We start from the raw sequence: 16,475 nt of genomic DNA on the forward strand, positions 1-16,475 counted from the left end.
AGTGTGACATTTGTCCATTTCGCTAAATGATCAACACCACTTTCCCATAAGCATTCTTAATATCTAGGTATTTAAACGTTGTGCTTACATAGGCAGGTACAGTAATTACAGTGTAGTACACATTGTTACAGACTTTAACTGTTACACACATTTGTGGTTTGTATAATTACGCATTGAAATTTGTATATGAATTACATTTGAAATCAGTCAGTGGTCAATCCTCTTATCCTATATTTTATATGCAGATATTCGGGACACCATGATCTACAAAATCAGTTCGATGTTGATGAATTTAAAAACCTTGCAAGTAGAGGTTCAATCTGTAGTTTTTATTTCCTCTGTGGTTCAACCTGGTCTCGGAGCATTTTGTATGATTCTGTATGTAAATCCGAGACACTCCATTTAGTATGATGTTATGTTTCACATGGTATCTATTCATTTGTGGATATCCATCACTCATTTTGTATGATATGTTCCCGAATTACAATTCATATTACATGATAAGAATTTGCTAAATGTACAATATGCTACACATTTTCAAAACGTATATGTTGCTAACGTTAGCTAGGCTAGGGGTTAAGGTTAGGAGTTAGGTTAAACTAAAAGGGTTAAGGTTAGCTAATATGCTAAGCAGTTGCAAAGTAGCTAATAAGTAGTAAGTAGCTGAAAAGTTGCAAAAATGCTAAAGTTGTCCGTGATGAGATTCCAATGCGCTAGACATTCACACCGACCAACCAGCCTATTTTAGTTTTTGCCTTAAGTAACCATACCAAATGTAACATATCATACTAATCTGAGTGTCCCAGATTTACTATGTTACATCTAGTCTATGAGACCATGCTGTGTGGTTATATATTATTACCTTATGGGCACCTGTTCCTTTTCTTTTTTGACTTTGCACTTGCAAATACTAAAATACCTGGATGTTGCTTTGTGAGCCTTTGCGCCTCACATGGAAAATAATGTACGGGAAAGATATTTTCTCAGACATGTTAAGAGGGATTGATGTAACATGGTGCTCAACCAACCTAGTTAATTTGCTAATGAGATGTATACAGGCCTAAAGTCTTATCTGTTGCCATTTTCTTATTGTTTCCAATCTTCCAGACAACCGGTCACCACTGTAACCATTACATTTCCCATATACTTAAGAACTTGCAAATCCAACTTAAACTGAAAGTATAATTTATGAAACTTTTATACCGCTTTTCATTACAATTTCAAAGTGCTTTAATTGAAAAATAAAGGCATGCAATTTTGAAAAACAAATAGTTCAATAGATAAGTGTAATAAGACACCATTGAGATAGAATGATCAATAGCCGTTTAATCACGACAAAATACCCATTATTCAGTACAGTACATATTTTTGCTTCAAAATATTGAACCTACTTGCTCCCTACCAAAGTGTTTCAGTAGCATCACCATTTATTCAATTTTTTTAGGAGGGTCTTCTGGTTTGGTTAAGTCGTCAACCTTCCTGGTCCTTTGCTTGAGGTGTTTTAACTTTACTAGCATCCGCCTCGGGGGTGACAGGGATTTCAGGGTCCACTGCTTCCTTGGCAACTGTAGTTTCAGTCGCCTCAGATTCCTTGGCCACAACCGTTGCAGGGACCTCAGCTGCAGTTTCTGTGTCAACCTTTGCTGTAGTGGCCTCTGTGTTCTGGGCTACAGGGGTTACTGTGGCCTCTGTCTCCTTGGTTACAGGGGTCTCAGTTTCCTGGGCAACAGAGGTTGCTGTGGTCTTAGTTTCAGAATCAGAGGCCTCCGCGACAACGGGGGTGGCCGCAGCCCCCGCGACAACGGGGGTGGCCGCGGCCTCTGTCTCCTGGGCAACAGGAACTGCTGTGGCCTCCGACTCTACTGCAATGGCTTCTGAATACTTGACTGCTTCTGCAGCATCCAACTCTTGGGTGGTTTTAATTGGAGCTGGTTCTTCTTTAATGATAGGGGCTGTGTCTACAAGTACCTCTGCTTCTGTGTCCTTGGGTACAGACACCTCTGCTGTCACATAGACCTCTACCTTAGGCACTGCTACAGTCTCTGGAACAAGAGATGCTGTAGCCTTTTCGGGCACATCCTTGATTATTTCTACCTCCTGCACCAATGGTATAGCAGTAGCAGTTTCCACAGGATCCTCCACCACTTCTGCCTCTTTGAGTGCTGGAAATGCTGCAACAGTCTCAGTGACAATGGGGGTAACACCCTCTGCCTCGTTAACTAGGGTAACTGCCTCCTCAATAATGGCAGCTGCCTCGTTAACCTTCACTGGCTCAGCTTCCGCTGCGGCCTGAGCGTTCGAGATGATGGCCTCCATGACAGGGAGCACCACTTGGATGGTGGGGACTGAATCCAGGGCCTGTGGTACAGCCTCTTGCACCACTGTTAATTCTATTACACTCTCTGCTGCCGCTTCCTTTGGCACCACCACCCCGTGCTTACCCGCACTTTCCGCGCCACTTTCCATGTGGAGCCAGTCCATTTTTTGCGCATGCTGATGGACAGCGTCGTCAACACGTGCATCGATCATAGCTTCTGTCAAGACGCCGTCTTCTGAGGAGTATGCAGCAGCCTGATGAGAAAACAGGGATGGAATGTTATCCTGTGTCCCGTTATCTAAAGACAACTAACTGGACAGGTCACATGTACTAACCTGCCAGGCCACACCCAGTTTAGAGATCTCACGGCCCGACATGCCCTCTGCACGAATTGCAATGTTCGAACACTTCTGGCCATAGTCAAACTGGGCCAACTTCATTCTGCTGCAGGGGGATATATGTTAGTGAAATAAACCTTCAACTCAACACACTATTGTTTCGTCAGAGCAGTCATTAGTTGAAAAATACATCTAATGAATATTGATTGTAGAGATTACCCAAATCATTATGCCACATAGATAGTGGCATTGTAGTACAAGTGGAGAATAGTGTACTCACTGTCTCCCTAATGTGGCAGGCTCCAGTACAAATCTGTCAAAGTACAGGCGCACCAGTCTCTCCCTCTCCTCCAGCCCAGGCAAGGCAAAGTTTACAATCTCATCAATACGGTCGTTGATGGCCCAGTCAAACTGCTCAGGCTGGTTACTGGCCAACACTAGCATAAACCTGGGGAGAGAGACCATGATCTTTTTAGTCAAGTCAACCTTTTCATGCACTTCCTCAAAACTCAAATAATATACATAGGAAAATAAAAATCACTATGGTAACTAGCCAGTGTAAAATCACTTAAAAGGAACATAGTTTTTTATTTAGGTTGGTACCAACTTGTTGCTCTGCTCTCCAGTGCGATAAAGGAATGCGTTAAGGGTGGATCTGAGGTCCTCACTGATTGTCTCCTGCAAGAAAGTAATTGATGTGATCAAAATAGCCGACATGTTGACTCTTGAAAACAGAACATGTGCTTAGTTCTGTTACGGGACTCACTGTGGATCTCTTGCGTAGGAATGCATCTGCTTCATCTACAAAAAGCAGGAGGCTACAGAAGTTGAGGCAAATGAAGAGAAAGAGATTAGCAAATCTAATGGCTTTATTAGAAAACTGCTATTTTTTTATTTTTACTATTGACCCACAATGGTTATTTGAATCTGACACGCACGTAGATACTGTTGAAGTCGGAAGTTTACATACACTTAGGTTGGAGTCATTAAAACTTGTTTTTCAACCACTCCACAAATTTCTTGTTAACAAACTATAGTTTTGGCAAGTCGGTTAGGACATTGTGCATGACACAAGTAATTTATCCATTAACTGTTTACAGACAGATTATTTCACTTATTATTCACTGTATCACAATTCCAGTGGGTCAGAAGTTTACATACACTAAGTTGACTGTGCCTTTAAACAGCTTGGAAAATTTCAGGAAATTATGTCATGGCTTTAGAAGCTTCTGATAAATTATGTCAATTAGCCTTTGCCATTTGGAGGTGTACCTGTGGATGTATTTCAAGGCCTACCTTCAAACTCAGGGCCTCTTTGCTTGACATCATGGGGAAAATCAAAAGAAATCAGCCAAGACCTCAGATATTGTAGACCACAAATCTGGTTCATCCTTGGGAGCAATTTCCATACGCCTGAAGGTACCACGTTCATCTGTACAAACAGTAGTATGCAAGTATAAACACCATGGGACCACGCAGCCGTCATACCGCTCAGGAAGGAGACACGTTCTGTCTTCTAGAGATAAACATACTTTGGTGCGAAAAGTGCAAATCAATCCCAGAACAACAGTAAAGGACCTTGTGAAGATGCTGGAGGAAACAGGTACAAAAGTGTCTATATCCACAGTAAAACAAGTCCTATATCAACATAACCTGAAAGGCCGCTCAGCAAGTAAGCCACTGCTCCAAAACCGCCATAAAAAAGCCAGACTATGGTTTGCAACGGCACATGGGGACAAAGATCGTATTTCTTTTTTTAAATTTAATTTTTAGAAATGTCCTCTAGTCTGATGAAACAAAAATAGAACTGTTTGGCCATTATGACCATCGTTATGTTTGGAGGAAAAAGGGGGAGGCTTGCAAGCTGAAGAACACCATCCCAACCATGAAGCACGGGGGTGGCAGCACCATGTTGTGGGGGTGCTTTGCTGCAGGAGGGACTGGTGCACTTCACAAAATAGATGGCATCATGATGAAGTACAACTATGTGGATATATTGAAGCAACATCTCAAGACATCAGTCAGGAAGTTAAAGATTGGTTGCAAATGGGTCTCCCAAATGGACATTGACCCCAAGCATACTTCCAAAGTTCTGGCAAAATGGCTTAAGGACAACAAAGTCAAGGTACTGGCGTGGCCATAACAAAGCCCTGCCATCAATCCTATAGAAAATGTGTGGGCAGAACTGAAAAAGCATGTGCGAGCAAGGAGGCCTAAAAACCTGACTCGGTTACACCATCTCTGTTAGGATGAAAAGGGTCAAAATTCACCCAACTTATTGTGGGACGCTTGTGGAAGGCTACCTGAAACGTTTGACCCAAGTTCAACAATTTAAAGGCAATGCTACCAAATACTAATTGAGTGTATGTAAACTTCTGACCCACGGGGAATGTGATGAAATAAAGAAAAGCTGAAATAAATCATTCTCTACTATTATTCTGACATTTCACATTCTTAGAATAATGTGGTGATCCTTACTGACCTAAGACAGAGAATTTTAACTAGGATTAAATGTCAGGAATTGTGAAAAACTGAGTTTAAATGTATTTGGCTTAGGTGTATGTAAACTTCCCACTTCAACTGCAGATGATCTTTATATACACACTACTGGTCAAAAGTTTTAGAACACCTACTCATTCAAGGGTTTTTATTTATTTATACATTGTAGAATAATAGTGAAGACAACAAAACTATGGACTCATAGAATAATTTGTAACAATAAAAGTGTTAAACAAATCCAAATATATTTTATATTGAGATTCTTCAAACAGCCATCCTTTGCTTTCATAACAGCTTTGCACACTCTTGGCATTCTCTAAAACAAGCTTCATGAGGAGGTCACCTGGAATGCATTTCAATTAACAGGTGTGCCTTCTTAAAAGTTAATTTGTGGAATTTCTTTCCTTCTTAATGCGTTTGAGCCAATCAGTTGTGTTGTGACAAGGTAGGGGTGGTACAGAAGATAGCCCTATTTGGTAAAAGACCACGACCATACTATGGCAAGAACAGCTCAAATAGGCAAAGAGAAATGACAGTCTATCATTACTTTAAGACATGAAAGTCAGTCAATACGGAAAATTTCAAAAACTGAAAGTTTTTTCAAGCGCAGTTGCAAAGCCATCAAGCCCTATGATGAATCTGGCCCTCATGAGGACTGCCACAGGAATGGAAGACCCAGAGTTACCCCTGTTGGAGAGGATACGTTCCTAGTCACCAGCCTCAGAAATTACAGCCCAAATAAATGCTTCACAAAGTTCAAGTAACAGACACATCTCAACATCAGCTGTTCAGATGAGACTGCGTGAATCAGGCCTTCATGGACGAATTGCTGCAAAGAAACCACTACTAAAGGACACCAATAAGAAGAGACTTGCTTGGGCCAAGAAACACAAGCAATGATAATTAGACCGGTGGAAATGTGTCCTTTGGTCTGGAGCGCGAATTGGAGATTTTTGGTTCCAACCGCCGTGTCTTTGTGAGATGCGGTGTGGGTGAACGGATGATCTCTGCATGTATTTCCCACAGTAAAGCATGGAGGAGGTGTTATGATGTGGAGGTGCTTTGCTGGTGACAAGGTCTGTGATTTACTTAGAATTCAAGGCACACCATCAGCATAGCTACCACAGCATTCTGCAGCGATACGCCATCCCATCTGGTTTGGGCTTAGTGGGATGATCATTTGTTTTTCAACAGGACAATGACCAAACACAGCTCCAGGCTGTGTAAGGGTTATTTGACCAAGAAGGAGAGTGATGGAGTGCTGCATCAGATGACCTGGCCTCCACAATCACCCGACCTCAACCATATTGAGATGGTTTGGGATGAGTTGGACCGCATATTGAAGAAAAAGCAGCCAACAAGTGCTCAGCATATGTGGGAACTCCTTCAAGACTGTTGGAAAAGCATTCCAGGTGAAGCTGGTTGAGAGAATGCCAAGAGTGTGCAAAGCTGTCATCAAGGAAAAGGGTGGCAATTTGAAGAATCTAAAATATATTTCTATTTGTTTAACACTTTTTTTGGTTACTACATGATTCCATACAGTGGCAAGAAAAAGTATGTGAACCCTTTGGAATGACCTGGATTTCTGCATAAATCGGCCATAACATTTTACATGATCTTCATCTAAGTCATAACAATACACAAACAGTGTGCTTAAACTAATAACAAACAAATTATTGTATTTTGTCTATACTGAATACATAATTTAAACATTCACAGTGAATTTTGGAAAAAGCATGTGAAGCCCTAGGCTAACGACTTCTCCAAAAGATAATTGGAGTCAGGAGTCAGCTAACCTGAAGTCCAATCAATGAGACGAGATTGGAGATGTTGGTTAGAGCTGCCCTGCCCTATCAAAAACACTCACAAAATATGAGCTTGCTATTCACAAGAAGCATTACTTGATGTGAACCATGCCTCAAACAAAAAAAGAGAATTCTTGACTTGCATAAAGCTGAAAAGGGTTACAAAAGTATCCCTATATGACTTAATGTCCATCAGTCTATAAAATGGAGAAAGTTCAGTACTGTCGCTACTCTATCTAGGAGTGGCAGTACTGTAAAGATGACTGCATAAGCACAGCGCAGAATGCTCATTTGAGGTTAGCTAAAGACTTACAGAAATCTCTGGAACATGCTAGCATCTCTGTTGACAAGTCTACGATATGTAAAACACTAAACAAGAATGGTGTTCATGGGAGGACGCCACGGAAGAAGCCACCTCTGTCCTAAAAAAGCATTGCTGCACGTCTGAAGTTCACAAAGGAGCACCTGGATATTCCACAGCGCTACTGGCAAAATATTCTGCGGACAGATGAAACTACAGTTGAGTTGTTTGGGAGGAACACACAACACTGTGTGGAGTAAAAAAAGACAGCACACCAACATCAAAACCTCATCCCAACTGTAAAGCATGGTGGAGGGAGCATCAGGGCCTGGAGGGCTTGCTATCAGTCTGATTTCCCAAGTTTATCAAGACATTTTGCAGGAGAATGTAAGGCCATTTGAAGCTCAACAGGACATCACCTAGAAGTTTGGTGATGCAACAAGACAACGACCCAAAACACAGAAGTAAATCAACAACAGAAGGCTTCCACAGAAGAAAATACGCCTTTTTAAGTGGCCCTTTTGAAGTGGTCCTGACCTCAACCCGAATGAGATGCTGTTGCATGACCTCAAGAGAGCAGTTCACACCAGACATTCCAAGAATATTGCTGAAGTGAAAAAGTTTTGTAAAGAGGAATGGTCCAAAATTCCTTCGGACCATTGTGCAGGTCTGATCCACAACTACAGAAAACGTTTGGTTGCAGTTATTGCTGCCAAAGGAGGGTCAACCAGTTATTAAATCCAAGGGTTCACATACTTTTCCCACCCTGCACTGTGAATGTTTACACGGTGTGTTCAATAAAGACATAAAAACGTATAATTGTTTGTGTTATTAGTTTAAGCAGACTGTGTTTGTCTATTGTTATGATTTAGATGTTTTGACTTTGACAAATTTTATGACCAATTTATGCAGAAATCCAGGTAACTCCAAAGGGTTCACATACTTTTGCTTGCCACTATATTTGTTTGTTTATAGTTTTGGTGTCTTCACTACTATTATACAATGTAGAAAAGAGTAAAATTAAAGAAAAACCCTTGAATGAGTAGGTGCTCTAAAAACGTTTGACAGGCTCTGATTTTACATAAACACCCATAAGATTTGTGCCAAAGAGGATCTGTACATTTAATTTTGGACATTTAACACAACACAGTGAATGAATGTCCTACCCGCGCTGGCTTGTACTGGCCCAGTCAAAGACCTTGTGCATGGCCGTCACGCCGTCACGGCCCATAGGGGCTACATCTCCACCTGTCATGATGGCGTAATCCATCCCAGAATGGAGGGCCAGTTTCTGCAGGGCAACGTAACAGACCATCATTCAGTAAAATAGTGGATGCAGCAACTATTGGCTAAGTGTGACCCTGTTGACAATGGACAGCTCGTGACGACTGTACTATACACACCGGTGTAAAGTTAATAGCAAAACATTATTTTCCAGTTAAGCCACCCTGCACCTAACCAATACAATTTTGAAAAATGTTGAAATGTTTTCCTTATTCTAGTAAAGTACATGTTAAACTATACTAACATGTATAGTGCATGCCATGTAATACCTTGGCAAAGAGGGTCTTGCCAGTCCCAGGGGGTCCATACATAAGGATGTTTCTATAGAGCCCCTTATTCTGTCGAGTGTTACGAGTCGCAATGGCAATGTCCCGCACACGCTCCTCCAGGGATGGCTACACAACAGAGAGAGGGGAGGGAAGAGAGAGGGGGCAGGAGAAATGTCAACTTAAGGGAGGTCAACCTACTTTAACAATGACATCAGTGTAGGGATATCTGCTTTTACTGTAATGTAAAGAATTCTTCCATGATGTGTATGGAACAATACTGAATGTACACTGTGTACTTACACTAAGAACAACTCCCTCCAGAGCATCCTGTGGTCTACTTCTCAGACGTTTCGTTGTCTGAAGGTAGAAAAGAGTTCAGAGTTCACATACATACAGTTAAACACTTCATACATGTATTATAATACAGTTAATATGATATTCAACCTAAAGTGCATTCTGTAGGTTGAATTCCCAAGTCGGAGGTCCTGAGCGCTCTGGAGCAGGTTTTCATCAAAGATCTCTCTGTGCTTTGCTCCGTTGATCATTCCCTCGATCCTGACCAGCTTCCCAGTCCCTGCCGCTGAAAAATGTCCCGACAGCATGATGCTGCCACCACCATGCTTCACCGTAGGGGGTGCCAGGTTTCCTCCAGACAGGACGCTTGGCATTCCGGCCAAAGAGTTTGATCTTGGTTTCATCAGACCAGAGAATCTTGTTTCTCATGGTCAGAGTCCTTTAGGTGCCTTTTGGCAATCTCCAAGTGGGCTGTCATGTGCCTTTTACTGAGGAGTGGCTTCAATTTGGCCACTCTACCATAAAGGCCGGATTGGTGGAGTGCTGCAGAGATGGTTGTCCTTCTGGAACGTTCTCCCATCTCCACAGATAAACTCTGGAGCTCTGTCAGAGTGACCACTGGGTTCTCCCCTAATTGCTCAGTTTGGCTGGGTGGCCAACTCTATGAAGATTCTTGCTGGTTCCAAACTTTTTCCATTTAAGAATGATGGAGGCCACCGTGTTCTTGGGGACCTTCAATGCTGCAGAAATGTTTTGGTACACTACACACTACCCAGATCTGTGCCGAGACACAATCCAGTCTATGATCTCTACGGACAATTCCTTCGACCTCATGGTTTGGTTTTTGTTCCGACATGCACTGTCAACTGTGGGACCTTATATAGACAGGTGTGTGTCTTTCCAAATCATGTCCAATCACTTGACTTTACAACAAGTGGACACAAATCAAATTGTAGAAACATCTCAATGATGATCAATGGAAACAGGATGCAACTGAGCCCAATTTTGAGTCTCATAGCGAAGGGGTTGAATACTTATGTAAATATGGTGTTCCTGTATTCGCTTTGTCATTATGGTGTATCGTGTAGATTGACGAGGGAAAAAAGTAATTTAATCCATTTTAGAATAAGGCTGTAACATAACAAAATGTAGAAAAAGTCAAGGGGTCTGAATATTTTCCGAATTCACTGTATAATGGTCATCATTTTAACTACACTGAACAGAAATATAAACGCAACATGTAAAGTGTTGGTCTTATGAGCTCCATATACACAAAAAGCTTATTCTCTTAAATTTTGAGCACATTTGTTTACATCCCTGTTAGTGAGCATTTGTCCTTTGCCAAGATAATCCATCCACCTGACAGTTGTGGCATATCAAGAAGCTGATTAAACAGCATGATCATTACACAGGTGCACCTTGTGCTGGGGACAATAAAAGGCCACTCTAAAATGTGCAGTTCTCTCACATAACACAATGCCACAAATGTCTCAACCAGAGCTGTTGCCAGATTATTTTATTTATCTACCATAAACCGCCTCCAACGTAATTTTAGAGAATTTGTCAGTAGGTCCGACCGGCTTAAAAACCGCAGACCACGTGTAACCACGCCAGCCCAGGACCTCCACATCCGGATTTTTCACCCGAGGTATCGTCTGAGACAAGCCACCTGGACAGCTGATGAAACTGTGGGTTTGCACAACAGAAGACAGAAGAATCTCTGCACAAACTATCAGAAGACGTCTCAGGTAAACTCATCTGCGTCCCCATTGTCCTCAACAGGGTCTTGACCAGACTACAGTTCGGCGTCATAACCGACTTCTGTGGCAAAATGCTCACCTTCGATGGCCACTGACACACTGAAGAAGTGTGCTCTTTATGGATGAATCCTGGTTTCAAATGTACCGGGCAGATGGCAGACGTGTATAGCATTGTGTATGCGAGCGGTTTGCTGATGTCAACGTTGTGAACAGAGTGCCCCCCATGGTGGCAGTGGGGTTATGGTATGGGCAGGCATAAGCTACGGACAACGAACACAATTGCATTTTATTGATGGCAATTTGAATGCACAGAGATAATGTGACAAGATCCTGAAGCCCATTGTCGTGCCATTCATTCGTCGCCATCACCTCATGTTTTAGGAAGATCATGCACAGCCCCATGTCACAAGGATCTGTACACAATTCCTGGAAGCTGAAAATGTCCCAGTTCTTCCATGGCCTGCATACTCACCAGACATGTCACCCATTGACCATGTTTGGTATGCTCTGGATCGACGTGTACAACAGCATGTCCAGTTCCCGCCAATATCCCACAATTTTGCACAGCCATTAAAAGAGTGGGACAACATTGCACAGCCCACAGTCAACAGCCTGATCAACTCTATGTGAAGGAGATGTGTCGTGCTACATGAGGCAAATGGTGGTCACACCAGATATGGACTGGTTCTCTGATCCACGCTCCTACCTTTTTAGTAAAGGTACGTGACCAACAGAAGCATATCTGTATTCCCAGTCATGTGAAATCCAAAGATCAGGGTCAATTGACTGATTTCCTAATATGAACTGTAACTCTGTAAAATCCTTGAAATTGTTGCATGTTGTGTTTATATTTTTGTTCAGTGCACTTCAAAGAGCAGGGACAACAAATATCCCATATCAATTTGTTATGTCCTGAAAGGGAACTATTTTATATCTTCTTTAGTTACCTTAACAGGGTGTTTGATGGCCTCGCCAACAGTGATTCTGGAGGTCTCTCGAACCAGCGAAGGCTTTCCCAGACGAGCCTCTATGTAGCGCCCAATCACCCCGGTGGCGTTCCGCGCTGAATACACCCCTACTGCCAGCAGTGTGAACCCAGCCACCTGCAGGGCATTCACCAAACAGTGTGTGTCAATGACTCAGATATGGTAAGCAACCACAATGTGAAATTCAAGCTATATCGCAGCTTGTAGGGTGAAAGTGTGATAGAAGATTGGTAGTAAGGGGGAGACTTTTTACCGTGGCAGTGAGTTTATCCCAGTCGGACACAAAGGCATGGAACCCTTCCCCAAAGACTGCTCCTGCAGTCCTGAGAGAAACAAAAACATAATTATTACAGTGACTGCTCCCATTATGACTACCAAACATTCACAGCATTCCTGGGTTCTTATCCAAACATAACAGAATACTGGCTGATCAAATTAAATGTATTACATAATATGAGATGTGATAAGAATTGGAATGTATAAAGCTCTTTACAACTGATTGTCTTCCACAGCCCAGTCTCAAGCTGTGACCCTCTAAAAAGTAACTGCAAGTGCAACCCGCGATTGGGCCCGACCCAATAATGGGACACTGCTGTAGAGTGTAGAACCATTTTGACCTTTTGACCCTTCCCATCTCACCTGATGGACTCCAGGACCGTCTGCCTGTGTTCGGCTGCTTTAAGGCGGATCTGTTCACGGATGAGGTCCGCATTCTCCCGCTCTACCTTGGCACGAGCTGCAGACTCTGCCTCTACACGAAGCAATTCGTTCTTGTGCCGCAAAGCCATTTCATGTTCAATAGTGGCTAGGTAAGAGAGTGGAACTAAAGTAAGTTCAAATATGTCTTTGACTGAGTCTGCTATTAGTAAACATACTGTGGGACTGATTTACAAAGCATTTGCACCCGTTTCTGTCAGAAGAGAACTACAGATATACTCTAAACCAGGTGTAGACAACCGCAGGCACTTCGTGTTTTTGATTTACTGACCCGGAAGGCCAGCTTGGTCAGGTGTGATGCCTAGACGGAACAAAATCTGGCAGTACCTGCGGCACTCCAGGAACAGAGTTGCCTACCCCTGCTGTAAACAATGACAAAAACATGAAACGGTCTCCGTTCACTATTCTTCATGTTTCATTTTCCTTGATGAAGAACAGGTGCAAATGCTTAGTAAACCTTCTCCTGTGTGTCATAATGACATGGGTAATTTTCCTGCACCTTTTCGCATAGCCTCCTGCTTTGTTACTGATTCCTCTTGCTTGCGCAAGTTCTCCTCATTGAGGGCTTGCTGCAAATACAAAACACATGCTGAACATATTTCTCATTCTTGTCCTTTTTCTATCAGCATGGGTCCCAATCGGGTTTCTTTTTGTGTTTCTCTATAGCTATGGCTGAGATTCAACAGAAATCAGAACAGAGAGCTTACCTGCTGCCTGACTTGATCATCATATCTCTGTCTGGCAAGTTTGTCTTGATACTGTGCCCTCTAGAAGAAATAAGACAGAAAACACATTTGCACCATTTGAAGCATGAGCCAACATTAAGGATGCAATACAATAAAGATAAATAATGTACATTATCCCCATTACAACATACTTAGGGCAACACTAGATTTATTCACACTTGACTGGTAAATTACATCAGCGGAATGTAGTCAAGGACTACTTGTCAGCAACTCTCAACCACTCCCATACCGCTTGATTTTGCTTGGTCTCCTCTGTCAGTGTTTTCCGCCTTTCCTCGGCCTGGAGACGGATCTGTTCCCCCTTCAGCTGCTCCAAGGCTGCTTCATATTCCTGTTAGTGAATGGGATTAAAGCATGTTTTCAGAGAGGAATAGGTAGTAAGTTTGAAGGACCAAGAACTGTTATACTTAAACCCTAATCTCATTATTCAGAGCATCATAGATGCCAAGTATATGGACTCAAAGAGAAAAGTCAAGGGAGGATTGAGAGAAAGTGGATGAATATATAGAAATGAGAACCCATGTGTTCCCGTTTTGAAATGTAGGTGACAGTACCGGAATGTCTAGGACAGGGAAGATCATAAGGCAATAGTGGATAACACTTGATTTATTCTACAAAAACAAATGCTGCAGCTAAATAGAAGAAGGCTGACACTTGAAAACTAAAAGTAAAAAGCATGAGCTAATGCACACCCATAAATGTTTGTAGCAGTAGACTAGGTAAACTGTATTTTTTTTTTTTTATCAGAAAATTGCACACTTTTTATGCTCCCAACATTTCAATGGATAAACCTAATAACCAGACATTTGAAAGTGTCCCACCTTCACTTTACTCTGATGCTCCAGCTGTACCGATTGCTCCTGCATGCGAGCCAGATCAAGCGCCTCTTTCGCATGGCCTATAGAGTTGAGGTGGAAACAAAATTAAGACACTTCAATGTCAATTGGTCACTTGATACTATGAGTTTAGATGTTCATTTGGGGAACAGGATAAATTATTTAACATTAATTGCCATTAATTCACAAATAATACCACTTTCACTGTCATGGCATACATAGGCATGCGCCAAACTGACGTTCATGGTTAATTATGCCCTGGGTGGTTCGAGCCCTGAATGCTGATTGGCTGACAGGCGTGGTAGATCAGACCATATACCACAGGTATAACAAAACATGTATTTTTACTTATCTAATTACGTTGGTAACCAGTTTATAATAGCAACAAGGCACCTTGGGGGTTTGTGGTATATGGCCAACATACCACGGCTAAGGGCTGTGTCCAGGCAAAAAACAGCCCGTTGCCGTGGTATATTGGCCATATACTACACCCCCTCGTGCCTTACTGCTTAAATTTATAACCCCATATATGCAACAGCAGGTCATACGTCTATGCAGGCCACATGCTCTCTTGCAAACATCGGGAATGTTATCTTGAACAAGTGGCAGGTCAGAAAACATCCCCATGAAGAACACTTTGTTCTTTCGATCACTGTCACGCCCACCAAAGCCTGTTGCAGACAGTCTTTGTTGATACAGTCGAGTCCAGTTCATTACATACTTTCTATAGTTGATTCATGTTCAATTGATACTTTGTTGCAGTTGTCAGAACGGTTAATTGCTCATATTCTGCAACGATATCGTACAGTTGCATGCGATACTGAACTCACACAAAACAAAAAGGTAACTTCCGAAAGAGAACAAGAAGCTTTAACAAATGACATGACAATGTGATGACTATTGTACGAACGTGATCTGTCAAGTTCCCTCGCAGATTTTGCGGCTCGTTCAAGCCCGGTCGGGTCGAAGTTACTCCATTTGTCCTTGGGCTTCTCTCCGAACGATTTATCAGAAGATCCCCCTTCTCCTTCAGGGGTCTCTGCTTCATCTGTCGGGGGTTTAGTGGACCCCCTTCCCCAGCCGAAGAGCCACGACATGATTACTCAAATGGATTCGTCTTCTAACTCCCCGTGCTGCAGTGGACTGAAGTGTCCAGTTTCTTCTACCACCACTATTATACACAGGACCCTAAACACCACTATAGCTCCATGTGTGTCGGGTAGACTCTTCCACGCAAGCGCGACGTGTGGTGGGCAGGACTATATATAAAATACTGCATCCTTATTGGTTACTACACTGACGAGGTTCTCTCCTGCTCGACAGCATCGGATGCTGCGGTTAGCTATATTCCAAATGACCTGGACTGCCTGAGTGTCCATTGCGCACATCACATTTTGAATAGATTAGGGACAACTTAAAAATTATGCCTCAAAAAATCAGGAAGCATAATAGAACACACTACCTATGTTAACCAACATTGCATTACATAAAAACATCAAGTACCATTGAAATAAAAATATAAATGGTAGACGACACCATACAAGGACATTGCCAGGTGCATGAAAGCCACCCATTCCTCACATTTCTAGACTAATTTCTGAACTTTTATCAGAGAAATTAAGCCTTGCATACACTTTCCAGTGTGTGAGCTAGATAGTAGGCAATTGGCATAACAGTCAAAAACGTATTATGCATTGGATAGATGTAAATTTTATCATCCACCTTGCAAAACAGTCACTTGTGCTCCAGCCAAGCAGTAACACTCCTGATTCTACAAATCCAACCCAAGACCCCAACAAAAATCTGTTTTTCATTGATCTGATTTTCATCGATCTGCATGTCCAGCCCTTAGATTTTGACTCGCAATGAAGTGTTTTACCATTTTATTTTCAGGACAAACAGGGCTACAAATAGAACACAAAACACTTTGACATAAACAGTTGCATTCATACATTTTATTGACAAATGTCAATACAATTAATAAGGTCCACCAAAGCAAAAACCTGGTGAAAATGAATTTATATGAATGTTGTAAGTACAAAACACTTTTACTCACTGGGAAACAAATATCCAACTAGTCAGTGACAACTGTGTGGAGTTTGCGACAGCAACTATGTGAGCTTATTACAGCATTATATACACAATGTCCTGGGATTTCCTATGATATTCTATAACCCCTTTACCTTCCAGTGAGTCTTGTGTAACTTGTGAGCGTCATAGAGCAAAACATTTTATATGTGCGGGTTCACGAGAGTCTCAGCTTTTCATGGATAGGTTTGTTGCTCAAACCATTCAGACACTGCTGACGTTTCTGTCAAAAGAC

The 16,475-nt window shown here is 42.1% G+C and overlaps 1 protein-coding gene across 6 annotated transcripts; it reads right to left on the reverse strand.

Moving 5' to 3' along the window:
- Window positions 1–1,306: 1,306 nt before the first annotated feature.
- LOC110532364 (ATPase family AAA domain-containing protein 3) lies at window positions 1,307–15,400 on the reverse strand. 6 transcript variants are annotated; one of them, XR_016483335.1, is made up of 17 exons: window positions 15,063–15,387; window positions 14,138–14,214; window positions 13,546–13,647; window positions 13,278–13,337; window positions 13,070–13,139; window positions 12,493–12,658; window positions 12,107–12,176; window positions 11,815–11,970; window positions 9,114–9,170; window positions 8,814–8,939; window positions 8,427–8,551; window positions 3,952–4,087; window positions 3,422–3,473; window positions 3,263–3,333; window positions 2,936–3,103; window positions 2,653–2,758; window positions 1,307–2,571 (listed from the first exon to the last, which is right to left on the reverse strand). XR_016483335.1 is itself a non-coding variant. In XM_021616207.3 (16 exons), the coding sequence occupies exons 1-16, from the start codon at window positions 15,247–15,249 to the stop codon at window positions 1,471–1,473; spliced, it is 2,697 nt and encodes an 898-aa protein (XP_021471882.3). In that variant the 5' UTR covers window positions 15,250–15,400; the 3' UTR covers window positions 1,307–1,470. The 6 variants fall into 6 exon arrangements, 4 of the variants coding, with proteins under 4 accessions (XP_021471882.3, XP_090040812.1, XP_090040813.1 ...); XR_016483334.1 differs by having other exon boundaries at window positions 2,653–2,761; XM_021616207.3 differs by lacking the exon at window positions 3,952–4,087 and having other exon boundaries at window positions 2,653–2,761; window positions 15,063–15,400.
- Between the last annotated feature and the right edge of the window lie 1,075 nt (window positions 15,401–16,475).

The sequence above is a fragment of the Oncorhynchus mykiss genome, chromosome 9 (genome assembly GCF_057628025.1).
Source record: "Oncorhynchus mykiss isolate SJ-2025 chromosome 9, ASM5762802v1, whole genome shotgun sequence".
Lineage (NCBI taxonomy): Eukaryota > Metazoa > Chordata > Actinopteri > Salmoniformes > Salmonidae > Oncorhynchus > Oncorhynchus mykiss.